Genomic DNA, 22,538 nt, shown 5'->3' on the forward strand with positions numbered 1-22,538 from the left:
CCTAGTGAGTGTTTTCAAATGTTCTTTTTTAGTAGCGTTGCATGGAAACAAAAAGGGAGGAGGGTCCATTTAAATAAAAGAAAAGAATTTAATATATTCACACAATGTAATTAAAGTTGTGAAAGCACCTTGCTTTAAAATAATTTGGAGACTTTTGAGTGTTTTTTTAAAGTTGGTTTATTAAAAAAAAGTGCTTTTATATATGGGGAGACATTTGTATTATTCCGTTCAAAGGGATATATATATATATATATATATATATATATATATATATAATGGGTTTTGTACCATGAATGTCTCATGGTGTAAAGTGAGAATCTTAAGGCATGATTTAATGCGTGATCGATTGGGCTATCTGAGTTTCTTATTTTGGTTGTTGAGAACGCTTATAAAGATTTGGCTATGTTGTAGAGCAACGAGCAATGGGTCAGTAAAAGAGACTCAAAGAGTTTCGAAGAGAACTAAAAAATATTAAGAGAGATAATCAAATAGCAGAGGCAAAATATGAAATACTAGATAAAAATTTGAACCAACTCAAAGAATTTGAAGACATTGATGCAATATTGAAGCGACTAATGCCAGTTCTGCCTACTTTCATAGTTAAAAATTTTAATCTTGGGAAATTAAAATGCAAGGATTGCTGGATTCAATAGATTTATGGAAATTTGTCCTAGAAACTTCTATGAATTTTGATGATAAGTGTAGAAGTGCAGTAGCATTATTTCTCATTATATCAGTTCTAGATGAAAACATTTTGTCTAGTATTTTGCATGAATTTGGTGAATACATAATACAAAAATATTTTGAGATGTTCTTGAAATGAAGTATAGTATGGAGGGGAGTGAGAAAGTTGACGATGATGAAAGTGGTGGTGTTAAAAATGGTGATTGTGTTGAAAGCATCATAATTGGGATCAAGACTCAAAGTATGTCTATAGTTGACAATAGAGTAGCATGTGATAGTGATGAAACTCCCTGTGATGCAAAGACATATGAAGTGAAATTTGATGAGAATTATGTATCCCATGAAGAGTGGTTCAATCTTATGCAAGAAAAGCATCTTATTGATGAGTTGTTGTTCGGTGAGAAGAGTTTCCTACCTCCGTGCACAAATCAAATGCAGGACATGTTTGCAACAACAAAGTTGATTAAAGAAGCTGAAGACATGTATCAACCAACTATGTTAGCAAAGAAAGATGAAAGAAGCAAAGCTCTCTTAAAAGAGCAGTATGACAATGGTTATTTTTATGATATTTTATATAAATCTAACATTTCTTTTAAGTGTGCAAATATTGACAGCCAATAAGAAGCAATAAAAGAAGAAATTGCAAGCATTAAGGACAAGTATAAGTCCAAAAAACCTACAACATTATTGAATATAAAGAATTTTAACTCGCAATCAAAAAAGGAGAAGCTCCATCACTATTTTATGGCAAGAAAGGTGAAGATGAAATTGCAACAACAAATGAACAAGCATGGACCCTTTAGTAAGAAGGAAAAAATGAAAGATATGATATCAAATCATGTGTTGTAGAAAATCCAGATTGTGTTGTAAGCCTAGCTGAGACTTAGATTAGTAGGCATGTCAATTAAGAGTATGTTTATGTCTTATGAATTGCGATATAGGGAAAGAATTGGAAAACATTAATTCCAATCAACCAACCTTCCGCATTAACTGTATTGGGTAGGAAGTCTTCTCGAGAGTTCAGGAGATTGTTTCAGAGCTTCTAGAGACTTCATATAGCTTCATATAGCGTCTTGAAGAAGCCATTGTCAACGACAATCCAAAAACTTCATCATGATGTATAAAATGAAGCTTCACCATGACGTATAAAATGATTTCTTTGCAATGTAAATTCAGAGTTTGTGGTGTGATCTGCATTCTGCCGGATGTCCAAAGTGATTGTCTTTTCCAGTGAGAATTAAGTGTGAAGTTAGCCCCCTATGGTGCACCCACAAGCGTATATGTCGCGTTCTTGGTGTTGGTAACATCATAGATTACATCGTGGAAATACAACAGCAAATTCCTACAGTGGACGCTTCATATAGTTGTGTGCATCACTAGTTTGCAACAACATATACAAAGCCCAAGTGCACAACTGTATTATGATTCTTGATTGCCATTGCCAATCTAATAGACATATGTGATGTAGAAGACAATATGGGGTCGATGAATCAATGCCAGACTAATGCCAAGCGGGAGAGGCAGTGTTGGTGTACGTGCACTTAGACTAGCTGTGTTGGTGTACATGCACTTAGACTAGCTGTGTTGGTGTACATGCACCTAGATTAGCTCCAGTTAACTTATTGCTTGCATGTGGCACATGTACACATTAACATAAGATAAAGCACACTTAGCTTTAGTTATTTCATGTACAACTAAGCTTAACTTAGTTGCTTTTATGTATTTATTCTAAAACTAATATTGTAGAATCAATTTTTCATTCTTTTCTCAATTCTTGCTCGCTTCCTTCCTTCTCTTGCAAGCTTGTTTATTGTTTTGCAGATCTAGATCTGTGTATCTCAAAAATCTTACATGGTATCAGAGCACAGGGATTTGTAATCAGTGCACAAGCAATTTTATTTGCAGGTTCAGAAGATTGAAGCAACAACAAAGAATGGAGTCTAAATTAGAGTTTCCACAATCGGAAATTCTCACTCCATATAATTATTTCGAATGGAAGCCAAAGATTCAACTTCATCTCAGAAGTAGAGGCTTATTTCGAATAACCATGGAAACGGAAGTTGAACCAACATCGGCAATGGAGAAAACAAGATATTTCAATCGCATGGACGAGGCCTTCGGCATCCTATGTTTATCTATTTCTCCGAAACTGCTATTTCATGTTGAATCATGTTCAACTCCAAATGAAGTATGGAAAATTTTGGAAGGATTGTTTGGAAAACAGGATGAAATGCAAGGTCACATTCTCGAAAATGAGTTAAAATCATTAGATCCGAGAAACTTTGAGAACATTCAAGATTTTTTCACAAGGTATAAAGCCTTGTTGGTTCAGCTGAAAGGATGCGGGATCGACAAATCCAAGCAAGAAAATCAGTTGATTCTTTCCATTATCAAAACTTGGTCCAGAGTATGCATTATTCGTCTCTACATTCCACACAGTCAGATTTGCAACTGGTGCAGCTTGGAAGATGCCCTCACTGGATTCTTTTATTCAGTCTTTGATGCATGAGCAAGATAAGCTCATCAAAATGGGCACACTTAAAAATTCCAAAGCGCATGCACAGTAAGGAAAGGCAAATTCCAAAGACCATCAGAAAGGAAAAGGGAAGAAGGATCTTGATCCAAGAAAGGGAGGACATCCCAAACCCCCTGATGGATCATCTGGCTCAAAGGAAAGGAAAGGAACAAAAGGGCAATCCATGTGCAATTATTGCCACTGTGGTTTTCATCCTGAATCTGCATGCATGAAGAAGACTATAGATCTTATGGCGCAGACACTCCAACAACACAATCTTGGAGACCACATTCCTGAGAATGCTAAGAAGAAGTCTGGAGAAAAAGCACCAGATCCAAGAGGTAACGGGCATGCTTTGATTGCTCTTCATTCTGCACCACAAGAATGGATCATCGATTCAGGAGCTTCACATCATATGGCTTCTTCAAAGGAATCCTTTTCTTCTCTACATGCATACTCAGGTCCTCCCATTCTCATGGGGGATAATTCTGCAGTTGCAGCAACTGGACAAGGAAGAGTGCAATTCGAAGATGGAAGTTTTGAAAATGTCTTGCATATTCCAAGGCTTTCTGTGAATCTTCTCTCAGTGTATCAGATGACACACACAGGCAGCGGAAGGAAAGTGGAATTTACCCCAGATTCCGTGAGCATTTATGACATGCAAACCAATTTGAAGATTGCATCTGGCAAGGTAAATGATCAATCTCGTCTATATACAGTTTCTGATTTTGTTCCTCAATCAGATTCTATTTTGCTACTTACGCATGCAAATGAAGAAAGTAGGATTTGGCACGAGAGATTTGGGCACTTGAATTTCAGATATATGCAACAGCTTAGTAAGCAAGGGATGGTCAAAGGATTGCCAACCATTGAATTTTCAGATGGTGTTTGTAATGGATGTGCTCTTGGAAAGCATCCACAAGAAAAATTTGAGAAGGGGCATGCATGGAGAGCCTCTTCACCTTTGGAACTTGTACACAGTGATCTCATGGGTCCATTTCCGGTGCTTTCAATGAGCAAAGCAAGATATGTGTTGTCATTTATAGATGATTACACGAGATTCACTTGGGTTTACTTCTTGAAACTCAAGTCTGAAGTTTCTCAACATCTAAAGATTTTCAAAGCGCATGCGGAAAATCAGTCTGGAAAACGCATCAAAATACTCCGCACAGATAATGGGACGGAATATGTCAACAAAGATATCAAGAATCTTTGTGATGAAGCAGGCATACAGTTGCAGCATACAGTTCCTTACACTCCACAACAAAATGGCGTGGCTGAAAGGAAAAATCGATCTTTGAAAGAGATGGCTAATTGCATGTTGCATGCAAGATCTCTTCCGTCGAAATTGTGGGCCGAAGCTATTAATTGTGCCTCATACATCCAGAACAGATGTCCTCATAAATCTGTTACTGGAAAAACACCTTTTGAGGCTTGGACTGGCATGCAACCTGAAGTTAGTCATTTCCGCATTTTTGGATCTCGAGCATGGGCCCGCATTCCTCCAGAGAAGAGAAAGGCTTTGGAGCCTCAAAGCAAAGCATGCATGTTTGTTGGATATTCTGATGAAGTCAAAGGGTACAGATTGCTTGATATCCACACTGAAGAGCTCTTTATTGAAAGGAGTGTAAAGTTTGACGAAGATATTTCGCATGCACCAGTAGATGAACTTGTTACCAAATTTTCATCACCACTCATTGATGAGTATGCAAATGAAACTTCAGACCAGCATTCTGATGAAGATGAGTCTTTTCCTGTGACCCCTGCTAGGCCACCAGTTGTTGAACATCGAGATCATACTTCTGCATGTAGTTCGGAAGATTCTCGACCACCTTCAACACAAAAATGGCGCAGCATGAGTGATATCCTTGATGATTCTGCCTCTATCCCTCTGTTTGAGGAAGATCCGCAAGAACTTTTAGCTATGGAGCCATCCATGCCCATGCATGCTTATATGATGCATGGATCTGATCCACAAACTTATGCAGAAGCAAATGGGCATCCTGAATGGGAAGCCGCCATGGATGAGGAATATAACTCTCTCATTGAGAACCAGACTTGGGATTTGGTTCTGCTACCTTCAAATCACAAACTTGTGAGATGCAAGTGGGTTTACCGGACCAAGAAAGCATCAAATGGCCAAGTTAGTCGATATAAGGCACGATTGGTAGCAAAAGGTTTTCAGCAAGTACATGGTGTTGACTATGATGAGACTTTTGCTCCAGTGGCAAAAATGGATTCCATTCGGCTAGCTCTCTCCATTGCAGCAGCAAGAGGATGGGAGGTGCATCATATGGATGTGAAGAATGCCTTTCTTCATGGTGATCTCGAGGAGGAAATCTACATGGAGCAGCCACCGGGATACATGCAGAATTCATCTCTGGTATGCAAACTAAAGAAGTCTCTCTATGGCCTCAAGCAGGCACCTAGAGCATGGTATGCAAAGATGGATTCTTATTTGTTATCTCAAAATTTTGTACGCTGCAAATCTGATTCCAATGTTTATTTTCTGAAGAAAATTGACTCCTTGTTGATCATAGTACTCTATGTAGATGATCTTTTGATAACGGGTAGTTCAGTTTCTGTCATTACTAACATCAAAACTGCATTGCATAAGCGGTTTTCTATGACAGACATGGGCTTGCTAAATTTCTTCCTTGGACTAGAGATCCATCAGCGTGATTCTGGCATTACCATTTCTCAACCAAAATATGCCAGAGATCTTTTGGCACGATTTCACATGAGTGACTGCAAGCCAGCAGCCACACCTTTCTTATCAGGGATAAAGCTTGAGAATGGCAAAGACACACCATTGGTTGATTGCACATTGTATCGCCAGCTTGTGGGAAGTTTTATTTATCTCACTCACTCCCGTCCTGATCTCTCCTATGCTGTCGGAGCAGTTTCCAGATACATGCAGGAGTCACATGAGTTACACTGGAATGCTGCAAAGCGCATCCTTCGATATGTCCAGGGGACAATCACCTATGGGATTCATTATGCAGCCAATTGTTCTTTGAATCTCATCGGGTTCACAGATTCAGACTGGGCTGGCAACACCATTGATCGCAAGTCTACTTCCGGTTATGTACTTAGTTTGGGATCCGGCCCAATTTGTTGGTCAAGTAAGAAGCAGGCTGCCATTGCTTTATCATCAGCAGAGGCCGAGTATAGAGGAGCAGTCAATGCCACTATTCAGGCAATTTGGCTACAACATTTCCTATTTGAGCTTGGGATTAGTGTCCATCATCCAACTGTCATCTGGTGCGATAATCAAAGTACGCTAAAGTTTTGCAGAGATCCAGTGCAGCGGCAGCGTACCAAACACATCGAGATCCACATACACTTCATTAGAGAACTCATTCATGATGGGATCATCGATTTTCAGTACTGTCCTAGTTCCGAGCAGATTGCTGACATCTTCACCAAGACTTTCACTGAGCAGAAGTTTCGATTCCTGCGAGATCGTCTCGGGGTGAAGGACACGACTGCCTAGCAGTTGTCTTTTCTCTACTTTTGCATTATATTTTGAGGGGGGGTTTTCTTCCCACTGGGTTTTCCCTCTTTCCTCCTTTTTATGCATTGTATATGGGTACCTAAAATCGCCGTGTTGCCGGGACACATTCATTTTGCATCACACTCACCTAAGTTATGCTTAAGGGGGGGTGTTGGTGTACATGCACTTAGACTAGCTGTGTTGGTGTACATGCACTTAGACTAGCTGTGTTGGTGTATATGCACCTAGATTAGCTCCAGTTAACTTATTGCTTGCATGTGGCACATGTACACATTAACATAAAATAAAGCACACTTAGCTTTAGTTAGCTTTAGTTATTGCATGTACAACTAAGCTTAACTTAGTTGCTTTTATGTATTTATTCTAAAACTAATATTGTAGAATCAATTTTTCATTATTTTCTCAATTCTTGCTCGCTTCCTTCCTTCTCTTGCAAGCTTGTTTATTGTTTTGCAGATCTAGATCTGTGTATCTCAAAAATCTTACAAGCAGGCCTCTGTTAGCGAGAAGAGCTGCCCGAGTGCAATGCAACACTCGAGAATATTGTCAATACAACTCTCTATATATGGACGATAGATGAGTAGAGTGGCCTTTAGGATATGTTCAAATTTGAATATAAAAATAACTAAGCTTCCATATTGTCAATTTTGATACAAACTGTAGTGACTCTTATCTCTACGAAAATCTTCATTTTACATTTTCACATTAAAGTTTATATTTTATTGTAAGACCAGCCATCTTCCACATTAGCCAACTAAGAAGCAAATTACCGAAAATTCATTGGCTAGCGCTACATATTATATTTCTCGCTAGCCAGTGAGAACATGGAATTTGCAGACTCGGATTATAAAATTCTATTGTTTTTGTTTGATTACGGCAGCAGCACATGCAAGTCATTAACCGTTGGATGGCTTTGCTGGAAACGGAAAAGTCGCTGCCCACTATTGAATCTGACAATAGATAAAATGCATCGGAACTGAGTCATTCGAAAAGCGAAGAACATCAAGTGGCACTTTCAAGGAAAATTAAAGAATACAATCATTGTGACGGTTATGGAGATCAAGTGGGTGGGTAGAGTGACGAAAATTCTCAGTAAATCCTGTTCAGGTATTTGATTATTATGTTTTTAAGCTCATACAATAAGAGGCACGCCCTGCGGCAAACCAAAGAAGAAATACTATTTCCTCCTGCAGGAGCATTTTATTAATGGTTTTTTCTAATTGAACTCATGATTTACTCGAGTGGGTTTTTTAAAAAATTATTTGAATATTTTATTTTTAGAAGGCAGTGTCTGTTCCGGACCAGAGTAGAAATAATGTTCAGTGATGCACCGGCATTTTGTTAATGATGTTAATAGTTCTGGTTCGAAGGTTTTGATGTATATTAATTAATTTCAAATTAAATAAATTAAGAGATGGTTAGATAATTAAAAATATATATATAAATAAAGAGAGGGTTACATAATTTAAGAAAATGATTAAATGTTTTGTCATTGTAGATTGATGTATAAAATATTTAATGTGTTTAAAAAAAAGGGAGAAAGAGGAGATGGGAAGGAGAATGCTGTATGAAATTTTTAATGTGTTTAAGAAAAAGAGATGGGAGAGAGAACATAGAAATTAATGTGTAGATTTAAAATTGTTTATAAAATTTACTAAATCACAAGACTTGAAGCTACTCTACTCATATGCTGAAGTTAATTCACCATCTAAAACAATAATCATTGACATGCAAAAGGAAACATCACATATACACAAAAATTTATCTAGGAGAAAGCAACTGCTCAAAATCCCTTACTATTTGTATTGCATTAATCAGATAATAGAGAAGAAATGCAATGCTTGCTCAAGCTTGAGCACACCCTCCTCTAGTATAGTCTATCCTTCTACCTGACTAACTGAACTTAGCCAAACACTTAGCCAATTTCAAGCCTTCCCAAACTCCTATTTCGTTGTGTTGTTCAATCAGGAAATTGCCTCTATTATTAAGGAATTTTACACCAAGAAATTGTGCAATTAAAATAGGCCAATCCTCTGATTGCATGCACCACTTGTACAACTTGGATTAGTTTACAACTAATAGTAGACTACCCTTGAACTCCAATTTCAACTTGGTAACTCAAATTCTCTACATGCAACAATTATTTTAGGTTGGTTGATCAGTTCGTTGGTTGATCACTCAGTGTGGTTGAAGTTACACACCCACAACTTGACCTCCACTAGTTCTTTTGATAGATAGAACTCATTAAACTAGCAATAACTCAAATTAACTGAAAGAGATTGGTACAAATTAGCAATCAATCATGTAGAACTGAAAAAACGTGTCTCCAACTCAAACTTATTGAGTTATCTGAGTGAAAAGATCCAAGTTAACTACCTCCAAGTATTCTACTGAAATTGAAATTCGAATTTTAATCTAGTTTGACCAAGACAAAGTAAAAACTAGATTTTCTTGCTACATTCTCAACACTCTTTCTTAGCAAGAAAGGGATTATCAGATATGTCAATCCTGCTTCTATGGAATTTGAATTTTCCTCTTTACAAAGCCTTTGTCAAAATATATGCATCTTGTTCCTCTGTTGGAATGTACAACAACAACATGATCTGTCTTTGCACACAATCTTGTGGATGGTGATATCGAATGTCGATATGCTTCAATAGATCATGAAATACTAAATTCTCAGAGAGTTTGATACGACTCTGATTATCACATTAAATAACTGTAGGATCCATCTTCTAACCAAATAACCCAACAAGAATCTTTCTTATCCAGATAGCCTCACATGTTGCTTGACTTACAGCCATGTACTTTGCTTCTGCTGAGCTGAGTGCCACAGAGCTCTATTTCCTGTTGTACAAAGAAACTGTTGCTGACCCAACACTGGAAATTCCTCCTGATGTGCTCTTCCTTTCTAATGGAATCCCCGCCCAATCTATATCCGTGAAGCCTTGCAACTTCACTCCCTATGTTCATCTGTACCAAAGTCCAAACTTAGTAGTGCCTCTGAGGTATCTCAATGCATGCTTCGTTGCCTTCCAATACAATTTGGTTGGCTTAACCATTGCTTGACTAAGTTGGTTAACTGCATAACACGTCTGGTCATGTGTACACCAAATACATGAGTGAACCCACAAGTTGCCTGTAAATGGTAGCCTCTACTACTTCAGTTGAAGTAGCATCCTCTTTCCTCCAGTTTCCTTCCAGAGGAGTCTCCATGGGTTTGCACTCGTCCATGTTGAACCTCTTATGTATCTCATTGGCATGCTTGTTGTGAGAGATAAATAGTTCCCCATCTCCTCACAATACGTACAAACCAAGGAAGTAGTGCATGAGGGCCATGTCCTTCATCTTGAACTCTCTTGCAATGTCCTCCTTACAAGATCTGATTAGCTTTTCTTCACTAGTAAGGATCAGGTCATCGAAATATAAAACAATAATCAATAATTTACCTTCTACCACAATGTGATAAAGGTTTGCATTTGCTTCACTTTTGGTGAAGCCCCAACAATTGAGATATCTATTGATCTTCATATAGCAAGCATAGGGTGCTCACTTGAGTCCATACAATGCTCGTTTAAGTCTGCACACATGTGACTCTCTATCAATAGTCTCAAACCCCTCTAGCTACTCAATATACACCTCCTCCTCAATAACTCCATTGAGGAATGGTGTCTTCACATCCATCTGGTGGATCTTCCACCCCATCTGTGATGACAATGCTAGAATTGACCTAATGGATAAGTACCTTGCTACTGGATCAAAGGTCTCCTCGTAGTCAATTCCCTCCACCTGAGAGAATCACTTGGCCACAAATCTGGACTTGTGTTTCTCTATGCCCCCATCTACTGCATGCTTTTCCTTGTAAAGTCATCTTGAACCAACCACTGATTTGTCTACTGGTCTTGGGACCACATCCCAAACATTATTTCTGACGATGGAATCATATTCCTCTACCATAGCATCAACCCATACTAGTTTCTTTACAAATTCCTCGAATGAGGATGACTCTGTCTCTACTAGCTCACTCACCGGAGCCATTTAGCCAATGTACCGATCTGGTGACCTCCTCTGCCTGCGTTGTGATGTGGGTGCTCCCACATTCTCTCTAGCATCCTACAATAATTTTTCATATTCCCTAGTTCGCTTCCTTCCTTCTCTAGATGTATCTTCTTGAGTGGATTTCTCCACTCTCTGCTCCTCTACTTATGGGTTCTCCACAACTTCCCGAGGTTCTTCGTTTGGAGCCAAACACTCATGATCATACTACACTTAAAGCTCCCTCTCAAGAGAACACCTCATTTTCTTCTCCTCATCAAATTTCATACCCCTTCTAACCACTGTCATCCTGAGGGATGGAAAGTACACACGATAGTTGTGAGGTGTATCTGTGTACCCCACAAATAAGCCCAACTCTGTTGTCGGCTCTAGATTTTTCCTTATTTCCTTGGAAACATGACAGTAAAATGATGATCCAAATATCATGAAGTGTGCCACATCTGGTTTCTTCTCTGAAAAAGCTTCCTCTCGTGTACTCATGCCAAGAATCCTATGAGGACTCTTGTTCTACAAATAGACTATTGTGTTGCATGCTGCAGCCCACAAGTGTAGAGGTAGGTTTTGGTCATGCAATATCGCCCGTGTTTCTCCCACAATACTTATGTTTTTACTCCCAACCACCCCATTTTGTTGTGGGTTATGGGGTGTTGTCAACTCCCATCGAATGCCTACCTTTTCATATACATTTTAAACTCATTCGACATGTATTCACCACCATTATCGCTCCTTATAGCCTTCACTTTCCTGACACTCTCTTTCTCAACAAGTGCTTTAAACTCAACAAATTTTTAGAATGTCTAGTCTTTCTTCTACATGAAGTAGATCGAGCACTTCCGTGAGAAATCATCAATAAATATAACATAATACCTGTTCTTGGTAGTGGAGGTTGTCAAGAAAGGGCTACAAAAATCAAAGTGGATCCTTTCAAAGACTGCATGTGCCCTGCTCTCCCGATCATTGAAGGTGGATTTTGTGTACTTCCCCAATGTACACCCTTTGCATGTATCTCAATGCTCTAGTGCTCCTTTGGGGAGGCTTGTAGAAATATGTTGCATGATATTAAAAGCACCATGATGCAAATGACCAAGTCTTCTATGCCATAATTCACCGATATCTCTGCTCTGCACCTTCTCTGCTTTTGTGCTCAATGTTGTAGAGTTTTCCACATCTAATTTATAGAGGTTCTTCACTCAAACCCTGATTTTGTTCACTTGTCCCATGGAAATATGTCTTAGGAAAACCTTCCATTTTCTTAATATCACATCGTAGCCACATTCCTCCAAGCCAACTACAGAAACTTGATTCTTTTTTAGACCCGGTACAACCATCACATCTTTGAGCCTGAGAAGGGAGCCAAAATCTCTTTGAAAAGTCACTATACCAATGTCGGTCGAGTTATACCTTCCATCATCTCCCATCTCGATATGCATCTGGAGATCCTTCTCCAATTCATTATAAACTTATTTGTTTCTCATCATGTGGAATGAGGCACTGTTGTCTAGATACCACACACTACCCATCACTATGAATCCAAGGCTTCACCCACTACTTCTCCTGCGGTCTTCTTGCTTGCTTTCTTGTGTGGACACTTCGTAGCATAGTGCATGAATTCAGGACAGTCAAAGCACTTGATTCTAGACAAGTCTTTCTTCTTGTCCCCTTGACTTGAATCTACATTGGATTGGGATTTCTTCCCTTTCCCTTTCTTTTCCATTCCACCCAAGGCACACTTCTCATCCTCGCCCTTGGATGAGGTCTCATTTCTCGTGCTCTGCGTTATCTCCTCCTGTACCAAATCAACATTTTCTTTCAACAATGTTTTATAAAAAATAAAAATGATCATAATTACACCAATAGGCATTGTCTATATTAGAATTGGGGTCGAGGAATGTTAATTCTTTATAAATTAAAAATTGTTTGGATGGTCGAGATTTCATATACGCTGAATATTCTTCATTTATGTCACAATGAGACAGATTAAATTAAAGGTTTAGGAGATGGAAGATGACAGTTTTCAGCTTCAAAACCAAAATTATCAAATTGAAAATAATTTTCCATCTGTTAATCCACCTCTTCCATTCCCTTTCGACAATGTTTCTCTTCCACTACATGTTTCAATTTTGATTTCGATCACAATTTCAATTCCAACTTCAATTTTGCAGTTATTGTCATCCCCACGACGTTGTTTTGGTTTGTTATAGTGCGATTAGTTGGACCAACAAAGAATGTGAAATAGGTTTAACAAAATTTGCTTTGATTTGTGTGGAATTAAGTGGAAATGGGTTGCACAGAAGTTGGAGGGAGTCATTGGAGAAATGTTCCAAGGAGAAGATATTTCAATTTTGACAATGTATATCTGTCAAACGACATATTTTTAATTACATTTTGTTTTGTTAATGTGATATTTAGTTTTTTCAATTTTAGTGATATTTTATTTTTTTTAATTTTAATATGACAATTTAGTGGAATAAAGTACTGTATTTTATTAATGTGGAAGCTTTTCTTATATGTTATTGGTGATTGTTTCATCACTTTTTCTGATTTATAAAAAATTATTATATTATAATCTAGTGGTTGAATTAATAGTTTTGATTTAAATGATCATATTATTAACTTAGTTTTATGATTAATAAGAGAAATTTTTGACAAAGAATGAAGATAAACATGGAGTAGAGGATTTCTCTTCTCAATATTACGAATTAGTTAAATAATATTACATTGGAGACAAATAATATTACATTGGAGACATCAGTAATAAATAATTGCAGTGAAACTCCACTTAACTGAACTAGGACACTTGGAGTAACAACGATGACACCTAGCAGGTGGTTGGAAATAGATTCTCCAACACTCCCCCTTAATTTCAACCCAAAAAAAATTAAACAAAGATGCATGTTGGTCTATGTCTCAGCTAATCTTACAAGTTAAAAATTTAATATCATCTCAGTTTCCTTTTCTTTTTCTTTCCTTCCAGATCCTATAACCTCTAAATTGTTTCAACTTTTTATTTTTGTTGTATCCTTCAAACCTTAGTTTCTTCATTTGTTGGTGCAAGTCTTCGTTTGTTCCACATAGTGTATGCATATCATCTATCTTTTCAAAAATATGTTTGTATGTGGACCGATGCGACATGTCATCTTTTGTAGTGTGTTTTTTATCATCAATTTGTTGCAACATAAGATGAGAATAAAAAATTATATCTTCAAAACTCCAATACCTAATAATTCCATTGATGTGTTCATCATGTATGGTGTCTTCAACATTCATTTCTGCAGCTTCTATGCAAACCTTATCAAGGTGTGGTGTTGCAATCCATGCTTAAAGGAAATTTAACTCTTATTCATAATCGTCCTGTTTACCTGCACATTGGAAATCAATGGTAAGTGCAAAAACATCTACAAAACCATGTTGGTTTTGTTCCTTCTACGATGAAATGAGATCTTTCTCCTACTGTTCCTCCTTCTTTGCCTCTTCCTCTATCTCTGTTTTCTCTTTGTGGGCCCTCTTCTTTGCCTCTGTTTGTATCTAGTTACGTTCCTCCCGCTTTGCAATAAGAGCTTTCTCTTGTTGCGCTTCCTTCTCTGCCTCTTCCTCTTTCTCTATTTTCTCTTTGTGGGATTCCTTCTTTGCCTCTCCCTGTATCTCTGTATTTGTCTCTGTCACTTCCACTTCTTTACTAACCTGTGTTGTTGCAGACAAGTTGTCTTACACTTGGTTTTCAGACTCAAGTGGGCTTCTCTCATTGAATAACATCATGTCGATATGATTTTTTTGTTGCAACATTTGCAACCATTCATCATTAGGAAACAAGTCTTTATCAAACTTGACATCAACAAATTGAATTGTTGGATTCAGCATATCATTGACTGCTTCACCATCATTAGCGAGGTTTGTTGTTGGATTCACCAAATCTTCATCCACTTGTGTTTGAGCACAGTGGGATTCACCAAACTCTTTGTCTTTAGCTAGATTGCTCCCTTTTACACCAAAACTCCTTTCAAGGGCATCTCATGCCTCCTTGGTTGTCTTGGTCTCTTAGCCTCTTGGTTTTTCCCATTTTTTAAGAAATGTATGACTGTGGCTCAACAAGAAAATCAATTTATAGACATAGTGACTACCTTAAAATAAAAATTAAACCTCTGTAAACCCTTCAACATTTATGATGTGATTTCCCTGTTATATAACTTGAAACAACACTCCAAAGAACATGAATTTTTTTTATAAAATTCAAATAAATCTTTTTGATATAAAATCCATAAATAAAACCATTTTTAAATTTTTAAATAAAAAAAATTAAATCTTAGAAAGCCCCTTTTAAAATTTCGACCTATGCACATGCCCCTTTTTAATTATTCCATGAGCATTTCTTAAAAAAAATATACGTTTTTACCTACCAAACGAAGCTTTGACTTTTCTACGTCGAGGGATTTTGTCATAATCCCCGTGGTTCGAACTGTTGACCTGCCTGACATTCGGGGTTCAAACTTGTCTTATGTTTTAAAAGGAACTTCCCCTTTTTAGAATAAAGGGCCGGTGGTTCACTAGCAAAAATACTTGACTAGGGGCTTAGTTGCCTTTTGACTATAAGTGTCGAATGCTCCAAATCAGCTGACGTTCTTGCGTCAAAGAGAACGTGGCTTAATTGCCTTTTGACTTTGAGTGTGGCGTGCTCTAATTAAAAACAACCACCGAAAGCTGGCTGTCAGCGCACTTCCGGATATTTTCACTTGCTTTCTGAAAATGGGTGTGTTGATCACTCATTTTTTTTTTAAATTAACAAAAAAAAATTCCGTCTTCTTTTTAACTTGAGGAAACAATCTGCTTCTTTCTCTTGGCCTTTTAAAATTCAGTTGTTTTTATTGTGATTTGTTTTTAAAAAATTTTGGTGGGTTTTTGTCTAATTTCTCTAAAATCTGGTAGGAATTTATTGAAATCACTTTGATGGGTAATCTCTGCTCAATCTAAGTGCTCTAGGGGTTTTTGAGGGTGCTGAACCCATATGTACAATAAAAAAACCAGTTTAAATAACAAAAATCAAGATTTTACTTCAAATTTTTCTGCAAGATTTCGACACTAAAAATTCCAAAAAATCCCACTAAAGACATTTCCTTTTAAAATTCTGACTTGCCTTCTTCGCAGAACCACTTCACACAACTAGTTTCTTCAAACAGCGAAGGCTTTTTCTCTTAAAGACATTTCCTTTTAAAATTCTGACTTGCCTTCTTCGCAGAACCACTTCACACAACTAGTTTCTTCAAACAGCGAAGACTTTTCTCTTCTTCTATTTTTTGGTCTCTGGTGCTCTTTTTGGAGTCTTAAGCGACCTAGGTCTGATACAAAGAGAAAACATGGAGCAAAGGATTACTCTTCTTAATATTATGAATCAGTTAAATAAGATTACATTGGATACATCAGTGATAAATTAAGATAACATTAAATATATGGCTGCAGTGAAACTCAACTTAACTGAACTATCTAAAATTGAACTAAGACATGTAAAGTAACAATAGTAACACTTAGCAAATAGTTAGAATTAAATTTTCCAACTTTTTTTTTGGTACACTCCTCAAAATTATATTAATACAATTTAAAAGCGCAGACACTAAATCTGATCACCTGCAATAATGCACTAATCGACTTATAAATTTGACAAAACCCCTAAAACCTTAAATAACCCACATCTAGATTTGAAGTTCCAGTGCAAATTAATGTCTGAAAGAAGGTTCATATATTTTTAAATAGAATATGCTCTTATTCTCAATCTACTCTTGGTCTGAGACAGGAGACTAGGCGCTAGCAGAAGTACGTTTTGACCTAGAATTTTATGACTCTCAATATAACGCTCATGTATTGTATTGAGTTTGTTCAATATATCTGAAACACACACTAATTTTGTTTGTTTGATTGATGCGTCTGTTTAGTCAATATAATTCACAATATTGATTCGAAATAATATTTATACCATTGTGCACAATATTGATGGGAAATAATATTTATATCCATTGTATATTTGAGTGTATTAATATAAATTAATTTTTATTTGTGTATGTGCCCACAATATAATTCCATTTGGTAGATATATGCCTCTCAGCAAATATCAACATTTGTACTAATTTGTATAACAAATACAATTCTAAAAAAAAAACTATGAATTTTTCTTTTTCGAATCAGAAATATATATCATATGGTTAAAAGTGAAAAGACTAAACACAATTTTAAAGAGAATCAACCAAGAGAGAGACAGATACCTAGGTCCTGGAAGTGATCCTCGCTGAGCAAGAACTTGATCTTGCGAAGCAAAGTAGAAAATGAGATTGACTAGCTCATTAAAAGCAAAATGTAACCAATACTTCAACAATTTAAAAGAAAACGATTCGAGCGGCGTAGAATTCTTATTGGATATGGCCTTATACGAGATCGAAATACAAGATTCTCACACTACAGAACAAGTTCAATGCATGCTATTCAATGAACATGTTCCATAGCTATGCATGCTATGGAATACACTAATTCAAATTAGATGGACATAGAAACGCAAAACCGAAGGAGAGAAGAGACGAAGTACAAGTAAATGATATCAGTAGCACTCATAGAGTGTGATATTCACGCACAGACGGAAATAAACGTCTCCTTCGTACGCATCCGTAGAGATTGTGGCGATTCCTCTTGCCATTAAGAAATCCCCGGTGCCTCCCACGACAGATATATCTCTGTATTTTTTAAGGATTGGATCGGCTCCAGAGAATGTGATAGTGCCTTTGTAATCTGTGGAGTTAAGCACAAAAGTGAATCCAAGCCAGGAGCTGAAGGTGTTCTTCATGTCATAAAAGTAGAATCCCTGAGCTCTGCCCACCGGAGGGGAGTGGAAATTGTTGTCCAAAGTGATGGGATCGTCGAACACCGCCAGATCTCCAAAGTGGTTGTCTTTTCCAGCGAGAAGTGTGAGGTTAGCCCCGTGTGGAGCACCCACAAGCGTAGATGTTGCGTTCTTGGCGTTGGTACCATCATAGATTACATCGTGGAAATACAACACCAGATTCCTACATGGCTTTGGGAGTGAACGCTTCATATAGTTGTGTGCATCACTAGATTGCAACAACATAGCACTAGACACCACAAGCCATATAAAACCCAAGTGCACAGCTGTATTATGATTCTTGATTGCCATTGCCAATCTAATACACTAAAGTGATGTAGAAGACGATATGGGATCAATGAATCAATGCTGCAAGACTAATGACAAGTGGGAGCGGCAGGGCTCAACTAGCGAGAAGAGCTCCCCGAGTGCAGTGCAACGCTTGATAGTATTGCCCATTCAACTCTCTATATATACACGATCATTCGGTGGACTAGTCTTTAGGAAATGTACAATTTTGAATATAAAAATAACTAAGCTTCCATATCGGCTTGACTCAGCAAGGATTAATCACAGTCGGAGCATGTAGTCAATTTTGATACAAACTCTACTCTACACATCTATACCACAATAATCTTCATTTTACATTTTGACATTATAGTTTATATTTTATCCGTAAGACCAGCCATCTTCCACCTTCGCCAACTAGAAGCAAATTACTGAAAATTCATTGGCTAGCGCTACATATTATATTTTGCCCTAGACAGTGGTAACATGGAATTTGCAAAGTAGGATATAAAATTCTAGTGCTTTTCTTTGATTACGGCAGCATTAAGTGGAAGTCAATAATTTTCTGGTGATGGGCGGTCAAGCTTGGATGTGGAGAACTCGTTGGACGGCTTGGCTGGAAACGGAAAAGTTAGGTCGCCGCCCACCATTGAATCTGACAATATATAGAAACATAAAGTGGCACTTTCAAGGAAAATTAAAGAATACAAGTATTGTGACGGTCATGGAGCTCAAGTGGGTGGGTGGAGTGACGAAAAGTCCCCGTGAATCTTGTTGAGGTAAATGATTATTTTGTTTTTAAGCTCATAAAATAAGAGGCACCGCCTGCTGCAAACCAAAGCAGAAATAATGTTCCGTGATGCACGAACATTTTGCTAATGATTTTTTCTAATTGCACACATGTAAGGAAGTGGGGTTTTTCAAAATTTTATTTAGTAATAATTTTGAAATCTTTTTATCGTACAGAAGGTTTTGATGTATATTAATTAGTTTGCTGAGAACAAATTAAATGCCGTAGTCTTTAACGCGACTTTTTGAAAGCCTTTCCGGCGATTTTTTCCGGTGAAAATCCGGCAGTGATTTATTGAAATCGAAGTTTGATAACTAGTTTCTGCACAATGAAAGCGTCCCAGGGGTTTTTCAGGGTGCTGAATCCGAATATGCAGTTAAAAAACCATTTTAACTGCAACAAATCATGATTTCATCTCAATTTCTTCCGCCGGATTCCGTCACCGGAATCTCAAAAAGTCGCACTATAGACAACTCCAAATTAAATAAATCACAACATTATTAGATAATTTAGGAAAATGATTGAAGTTGCTAGTACGAGAGGTAAATTACAACATTATTTTTTGCACCTCTCAAATCGTACAATAAATAATAATTCCATCCATATTTATGGAGTTGTAATTGGAATAGTGCATTTTATGTTATGTGTTATAAACAAGTGCAAAAAAATGTTTCATTATGCTTTTTAGTTTATTTGCACTTCCGTACTTGGCACATGTGGGCACCCAACAATGTGTCTTAGGATTATAACGAAATATTCATATTTTTTAATACATTGTGCGAAATATGGAGTTGTGGATCCATACATTGTGCAGAGACCAAAAACTCATATTGAGAAAATATTGATCAATATTACATATCAGTTTATTTGTGTGGAGGGGAATATGTGCGAAGGTGCAAGTTTGTATATTAAGCGAAGTTATCGAGCATATACTAAGGAATACTGAGGTTAGAAAATTTTGTGTGCATAATGAAATATTCCTTTAGACAATATTCCTTGTGTGGAGTCTCAAAATTCATATCAAGTAAATACTGAGCAATATTATATATTAGTTTCTTTAGCATCTCTGCATTCCAAATAGTGAAAGCCTCCTCTGCACTGATGCTTTATTTTCATTGGTGCAATCTGTATCTCTGTCAGCATTATTTCATGCATCCAAGGAGCCTCAATAATTAAATACTAGTTTACAAGAAAATGAACATTCCAAGGTTGACTTTTTCCCATTTTGATGGTTTACTATAAATGAGCTTTGTATCTCTAAGTTGGACGGTAAATCAATAATAATTGATTTGTCCACACAATATTCTTGATAGGAAGTATAAAAATGCAAAAGAAACTTTCATTATTCTTCTTCTATATCTATGCACAACCACATATATACACCCAGAGCCATTGGCAAAAGTACAAGTATCCGCAACTCCACATCTTCGTTATTTGTTTTGCACGTTCATCTGTACACCCTTATTTCGCACTCGATATACATGTAACTAAAAATTTTGTTGTTCTATTTACTAGAAAGTTTGAAAAATGTTATATGTTTCAATTGTTTAGATTTATATGGAATATGAATATGTTACATGTTTTAATTGTGCTTTCTTCGCACTTCTACATCTCTACATCTAGAGCATTACAATTGTAAGATCACAAATGTAGACGTGTAGAATAATTTTTTTGAAAAGAAAATGATCTAGAGCACTGGAACATTGCAAAAGAAAGCTTTTGTTCCTTTCTTTTTGCTCTCATTTAAGCCAAATGATGATTGTTCTGCGAAACAATTAATAAGCCTTGTAGTTGTAAACTAGTTCCACAAGCTTCTTCAACAATTCAATTTTATTTGAAATAAATCTTATTATCTAGAGACCAAACAACACCATTTACATCATCCATGGCTATTCACAATTGTGGTTCATTCGACAAGTTGATGGCACATATTTTTACGCATATACGATAACTAAATTATTTAAAGAGTAAATTTGCCTAATTCTATTGATCCAGTATAAAGCAGAGACACTTTCTAAAATCACATTTGACAATTGAAAGAACATTGTTATAAATTTCAAAAAATGTTATGTGCTATAATTGTTTGAAGGTATATGGAGTGCAGAGATACAAAAAAAGATTTCACTATACTTTTTTTGTACCTAGGAAAAATCACACCTTCTCAACTAGAGCTTCCTGCAAAGGTACGAACATTCTAAATAAAAGTTTATGTTGTTTGTTTCACATAACCATTGTCCCACATAACATTTATTCATTACATGAAATTGTGCACATGCAGAGGTCACAAATGTAATATGTGTTAAGTGTGCTTTCTCTACAGCGCTATTGCATACAAATGCAAGCAGACCATAAAAGCTTCATCTAGTTGCTAGCTAAGTTTTTCTAAATTTGTTCTTCACAAATCAGGGTATTTGGTTTTCCCATACGAGTAGTTAGTCCCTAGGGAACCAACTAACAGTGCAAGCTACGAATACACACGTCTTTGGAATCTAGGATATGACAATCATCTCATTTGGCAAGTTTCACATATCCCCAAAGTCCCTTCCTCTAACTGGATCCAAAAATGTCATCAAAGATCACAGACCCCAAACTTAAAGGGAAACTACTTGCACAATGAAATATTTGTCCACATATTTGCATTTGGCACAATGTAAGCTAAACCCTTATCAAGTAAACATAGAATAAATGTGAATAAAACACACAACAATGTTGTATACAAATAAATTTGATATAGGAATCAATAAAATCAATAGATTGATTTAATTATAGAATATGGAAAAAAGTTTCATTGTATGGAGTGCGAATATGCGAAAGTGCACAAGATGCACAATGAAATCATACTCCACACCTCAGAATACTGAAGAAATATATTTTTTATTTCTTATGAAATATATTTTATAAGCTTGACTAAGTTATAAGACAAATATCCATGAATAATGATATGGAATATAAACTATGAATGCTTTTCAATAGATCTCTAGGGTATTGCATAATTGCATATTTTTTTAGGTAGCTGGGAATGGAACCACCACATCTGTTGTGCTTGCACATGGTTTAATAATTGAAGATGTAAAGGTAATTCTTTTCCACTAGTATTGGTTTACGATCTATTCATTTTTGTAGGGTTTTATGGTGTTTATTTTTTAGTTTTGGTTTGGGATTTAATGAGTTTAAGATGGTATTTGAAAGAAAAAATTGTCATCAGGTATTTGAAAATTTTAACCCTTTTGTCAATTGTTATGAGCTTGTTAGGAAGGACCCAACATACAAAGATTGTATATTAAATTTCTGAATCATAATTTGAAATGAAACCTTTTTGTTTAATTTGTTGCAGCACATGCCAAACTGATCCAAAATGGATCTTGGATAAACCTCTAAGTCTAAAAGACTTCATATAAGAGGTAAAAGGTGCTAAATGGCACAAATCCTTTATAAGTCTGAGTTGGATAAAGAAAAGGGTCAAAGGCAGAGTTATATGTAAATGTCGCATCAAAAAGGTTCAAAGGGAGGACTTAAGCAAAGGTGGAAGGACTCCCCGATTAGCGATCTCCAACATATCGCATCAGAGGAAGGCTTCATGCGATATCAGAACCTCAGGCTGTTTACATGTGTGATTAGCGATTGCGATTTCGGCGATCGGCAATCGGGTCGCACAAATACCAACGGAGTCGTTACATGCGACATACGCCGATGCGATACACTGATGCAATGGGTTGATAGCGATAGCGCTGATAGAGAAATCGACAATCGGTGATCGGCGAATCCCCGATATAAGGGCCATTGCGACTTGCGATCGACACAAAGGAGCCATGCTAATGCAACGTGCAATTGC

The 22,538-nt window shown here is 36.8% G+C and overlaps 1 protein-coding gene and 1 pseudogene across 1 annotated transcript; both read right to left on the bottom strand.

The window, feature by feature from the left end:
- LOC149197961 (dirigent protein-like) overlaps positions 1-2,123 on the bottom strand; it is a 63,627-nt pseudogene extending 61,504 nt beyond the window's left edge.
- A 15,009-nt stretch (positions 2,124-17,132) lies between these two features.
- On the bottom strand, positions 17,133-18,162 carry LOC149197962 (dirigent protein-like). The gene has a single exon (XM_089404024.1). It carries the CDS (start codon positions 17,938-17,940, stop codon positions 17,350-17,352), a length of 591 nt encoding a protein of 196 aa, XP_089260150.1. The 5' UTR covers positions 17,941-18,162; the 3' UTR covers positions 17,133-17,349.
- Between the last annotated feature and the right edge of the window lie 4,376 nt (positions 18,163-22,538).

The sequence above is a fragment of the Pinus tabuliformis genome, chromosome 2_2, assembly GCF_031772625.1.
Source record: "Pinus tabuliformis cultivar Carrire ecotype Pingquan chromosome 2_2, CPIR1, whole genome shotgun sequence".
In the NCBI taxonomy this organism is placed as follows: domain Eukaryota; kingdom Viridiplantae; phylum Streptophyta; class Pinopsida; order Pinales; family Pinaceae; genus Pinus; species Pinus tabuliformis.